Raw genomic sequence first — 4,335 nt, forward strand, 5'->3', positions numbered from 1 at the left:
CTCTTCCAGCTCCGACACCCTGTGCTCCCAGGGCTCTTCCAGCTCCGACACCCTGTGCTCCCAGGTCTCTTCCAGCTCTGACACCCTGTGCTCCCAGGTCTCTTCCAGCTCTGACACCCTGTGCTCCCAGGGCTCTTCCAGCTCTGACACCCTGTGCTCCCAGGGCTCTTCCAGCTCTGACACCCTGTGCTCCCAGGGCTCTTCCAGCTCTGGCACCCTGTGCTCCCAGGGCTCTTCCAGCTCTGACACCCTGTGCTCCCAGGTCTCTTCCAGCTCTGACACCCTGTGCTCCCAGGTCTTTTCCAGCTCTAACACCCTATGCTCTCATGCACCTCCCAACTCTGATCTGCAGAAGAAAGGGGGGGGGGCAGGCCCTCCCTTTAGCATACATAGTACCCAGGACAACCCTGAGCCAGCAGCACTCACCTGAGCCACATCCAGCAGGTAGATCTGGAGGAAAAAGCCCAAAGCACAGCCAGTGATCTGGTAGGGAGCGCCTCCCACAGCATAGCAGAGCTTACTGCAGATGGTCAGCTTCTTGCTCCCATCCTTCTGTAGGGACAGGAAGCAGTTCAATGGGGTTTGTCCTCCAAGCCCCCCTCAGACCCTAGGTTCCCAGTCCCCTCTCTCCCAGGGCCAGCGTGCTCCCTTTGCACGGTCCCTCCCCCTGTCCAACAGGCACCCTGCTTTTTCATCCCCTCCCTTCTCCCACTCACAGCCAGGACACTCCTCACTTTGAGGAGAAACAAGGAAAGAAATGTTCACTTCTAGAGATTGGGGGCAGGGAGAAGAGGAATGGCAAATAAAAGGAAAAAAGGTATGAAGGGAAGAGCTGTGATTTTTGCTTATCCTCACTCCTAAGTAGGGCCTTCAACTTTTGGGTTAACCTAAGGGTTCTTCTCCCTCTGTCCCCCACCCCCAGTCTAAGGACAGGCTCCAGCTGGAGGAAGACACTCTATGGGATAAGGGAAACAGCAGGTTCCAGCAGCCCAACCAGTGCCTTGCCTAGCACTGCCACAACCTGAAAATCCTCTCCAAGGCATCTGGGACCTGGGCCCAACCCCACCCAGGACCAGGTCCCACTCACGCTTATCTTGAATAGACATGTCTATAAGGGCTGAAGGGAAGCCTGGCCCAGGGCCTCAGTCCTCTAAGCCTAGGCTTACAGCTGCTTCCTTCCATCTGGTCAGTCAAGGTCTCCACAGCCCCCAGTGAAGGGTGGGGGTTGGGCTGGTGCCCAAGAAGGCAAATCCACCCCAAGCCTCCAGGAACCTCCAGGCCCCAGGGACTTCACTGAGAGTGGGGGAGGGTGGAGAGCTGCAGAGCCGGGATGGACAATGTTCTCTAGTCCATCCTAAGTGGTCATTAAGAACTATTCCCAACACTAGGAGCCCTAGCTCAGCCCCACAAGCTACGTTGAGATTTCCTGGTTGCCCTCAAAAAGATTAGGCTTCTCTGCTAGGATTTCTACCAAGGCAAAGGCTTGGTCTCATCTAAACTATGGTGTCCACTATCCTTAGCGGGCACTTAATAAACACTTGTTGAACTGAGTAACATTGGCCTCTTCGTCCTTCAACCTGCCTCCCTCCCCCCCCACAAGAGGACTTAAAGGCTGGAAGTCCAAACCCTGAATTCTGAAGCCAGCTCAGCTACCAGCTTTCATTCTGGTCGGTGAGTGGGCTACTTCCTATCCCTGGGCTTCAGTTTCAGCTTCTGAAAATAGATTGAATGGCCTCCAATTTAACTCCAAGAGGGCAGGGATGACTTGACTAAACTCTTTCCCAGGTTTTGGCACACAGTAGGCATTTCATAAACTCGAAATCATCGTCTAGCTTCTACAAGGTCTCTTCCAACCCTGAGCTCTGAAGGGGAGGTTGGGGGGGGGGGTGATGGAATGGCGTGTTGAGGCGAGACCACAGGGGCAGGAAACTAGGATTACTCATCGTGGGCGGATTAATAACTGAGGTGGGAGCCCCTTCAGAGGAACAATTAATAAAATTAAAAGGTAAAGACAGTCATCTCAGAATTCCAGGCCCAGCTTCCCTGCCAGGCCTCCCAAGCAGTTGGGGTGGGGGCGAAGAGCAGTCCTGCCCAAGATCCCCTTCCCCAGCAAACTTAGGCTCCAAGTAGCTCCGAGAAGGGAGGGGGGGGAAGGGGCTGGGGAGGGCCGCAGGGGGCAGACAAGAGACAGATGCCCGGCCTAGCCCAACCCAACGCACTGTAGTCTGCTTCTAAAATTAATTCGAGAGCCCCAGGAATGGGCGGGGGCAGGGAGTGGTGGGGGCACCCCCTAGCCCGGCAAGAGAGGGGGACAGGAGGCAGGACGAGGTAACCGCGGGCTCTGAGCTGAGTTGCTTTGGACTGTGCGTCCCAGCCACCTGGACTGGACAGGACCGTGCGTCCCAACGGTCCGGACCCTACAACCCTACGACTTTCCCAGGACACAGATATGAGGAGGCAAGAGCCGGAGCAGCCTCTGAGCACCCCCGTCCCCCTCCAGATGGAGCAGGGGAACCAGGGCGGCGCACAGAGCTAAGACTTCCCCTCCATCTCCTCCGTTCTATTCTGCCCAGTTCGGCACGTCAGCCTTGTCCCCTTTAAGAACGGAGCCTATGTTCTTATGAATGAACTTGAGGGTAAAACCGGACTGAGAAGGCCAGGTTCCAGGTCCTGGAGTTTCGATTCTGGGTTCCAGACGCCCAGGTCGTGGCTCCAGGGCTTCGGGAGCCGGGAAGCCGGGCCGGATGAGGTAGCGGAGTCACTCACCACCACGTGGAGCTGGAAGCCGGCGGGCCACGCTACCCGAGAAGGGAGAGGAAGGGGGTGGGGTGGGGCTGCTCGCCTGCTCCAGCCCTCCGCCCCACCTGAGCTGGAGCTAAACCTGTACTCCCAACCTGACGCCACCATATCTACACCCTCTTCCCCCAGTACCCCGCTCAACCCTGAGCCTCCAGAGAGTACACAGCCCCGCGCCGGACCCTTCTACTAATCATTCTTCCTTTTGGGTAGGACTCTAACCACCCTCCAACCCCAACTCTTTGCTTACTCTGCCTGTCCAGTGTCCCAGTTAATCGTCCGCTGAAACGAGCCACATCCGACCCCTTGCCCCAAGCAGTCCACCGAAAAGCTAAGGACTCTTTCCGTATTCCTGGCCCCGAGCTGGAACCTGCCTTCCTCCCCATCCTGGCCCTAAGCGTCACGCTCTCGCCTCTCTAACTCTGTGCCCCCATCCCAAGACCTACTCCTCCAGTCCTTTAAGCGTCCCAGAAGTCTCTCCCCCACTTCCTTATCATCCTACCCATCTCCAGCCTTATACTTTCCACCTGTACGCCCTCTTCCACAGCAGCCCCTCAAGCTCAAGCTGATCCCCTTTCCCTGAACCCTTCCCCTCCCCGTTCCCATCTACCCTAAATTTATTCCGCCCCGCTACATATACTCTTCCCCGATCCACAACCACCACCACCTGCTCCCCTTTTTCCTAACTAAACAAATCTCTGCCCCTCCCTCACTGTGCTGTGCGTCCCCAATTCTCTCAGCTCAGTGTCCCGTGATTCTGTCCCCCAGATCCGGGGCTCTCCATCCTCCAGCCTCAGGCCTCCACGCTCCCCCCTTCTTTGTTCCTCGTATGTCCCCCTTTCCCCAATGTGCCCCCCACAACTGCCCCCACATGCCACTCTACCCTTCCAGCTATTTGCCATCTCCCGAACCTATAATCCTCCGACCCTGAGCCGCCGCCATCCTTGCGCTAGCACCTCAACACCATCCTACTTCCCCACTGCGCCCTTCTCACCTGAGTCCGCCCGTTCTCCTCGCCCCGAAGGATGCCCGGGGGTAGCAGCCCGGTGGCTGAACCGCTCTCTGCGCCCTCGCCTTTGGCCATGGCCCGGATCCGAGCAGAGCTGGGGCGGCTGGGGCAGCGCTCGGCTTTGAATGAAATACAAGCGAAAGCAAAGCGCCAGGCGGCGGAGCCGGCAGAGAGCTCTCTGCCGTCCGCTTTCTTTCTTTCTTTTTCTTTCGCTTGCTTGTATGTATGTATGTATGTGTGTGTGTGTGTGTGTGTGCGTGTGCGTGCGCGTGTGTGTGCTTCCCTGCTCCGCCTCCCTTCGGTCTTTTCTCGACTTTCCCTCCTCCGCCTCCTCCTCCCTTCTTAAGGACCTGCCTCGCAGGTCCGCCCCCTGCCAATCAACGAGTCCTGCCCCCATCCACGCCCCGGGGCACTGGCCCAGGCTTCGGCGATGCCCACGGCTCCCGCATCTTTTATGATGCCCGCAGCTCCCGGGCCGACGCTTCCACTTCCTGAAGTCTTTTGTGCTTCCTTCACCTGGTGCCTGGGGG

General features: G+C 57.7%; 1 protein-coding gene across 2 annotated transcripts in view; it reads right to left on the minus strand.

The window, feature by feature from the left end:
* Nucleotides 1-4,120, minus strand: part of MFSD2A (major facilitator superfamily domain containing 2A) — a 25,927-nt gene extending 21,807 nt beyond the window's left edge. The window contains exons 1-2 of one of the 2 annotated variants that reach the window (XM_027864714.1): nucleotides 3,791-4,118; nucleotides 427-552 (exon numbers count right to left, since the gene is read on the minus strand). In XM_027864714.1, coding sequence (XP_027720515.1) covers nucleotides 427-552; nucleotides 3,791-3,880 — 216 coding nt within the window. In that variant the 5' untranslated portion in view covers nucleotides 3,881-4,118. Of the gene's footprint in view, nucleotides 1-426; nucleotides 553-3,790 lie in introns of both variants that reach the window. The other variant, XM_027864715.1, reaches the window with a different exon arrangement.
* Nucleotides 4,121-4,335: the final 215 nt, after the last annotated feature.

This window comes from Vombatus ursinus, unplaced genomic scaffold (assembly GCF_900497805.2).
Source record: "Vombatus ursinus unplaced genomic scaffold, bare-nosed wombat genome assembly UNPS02014775.1, whole genome shotgun sequence".
NCBI lineage: Eukaryota > Metazoa > Chordata > Mammalia > Diprotodontia > Vombatidae > Vombatus > Vombatus ursinus.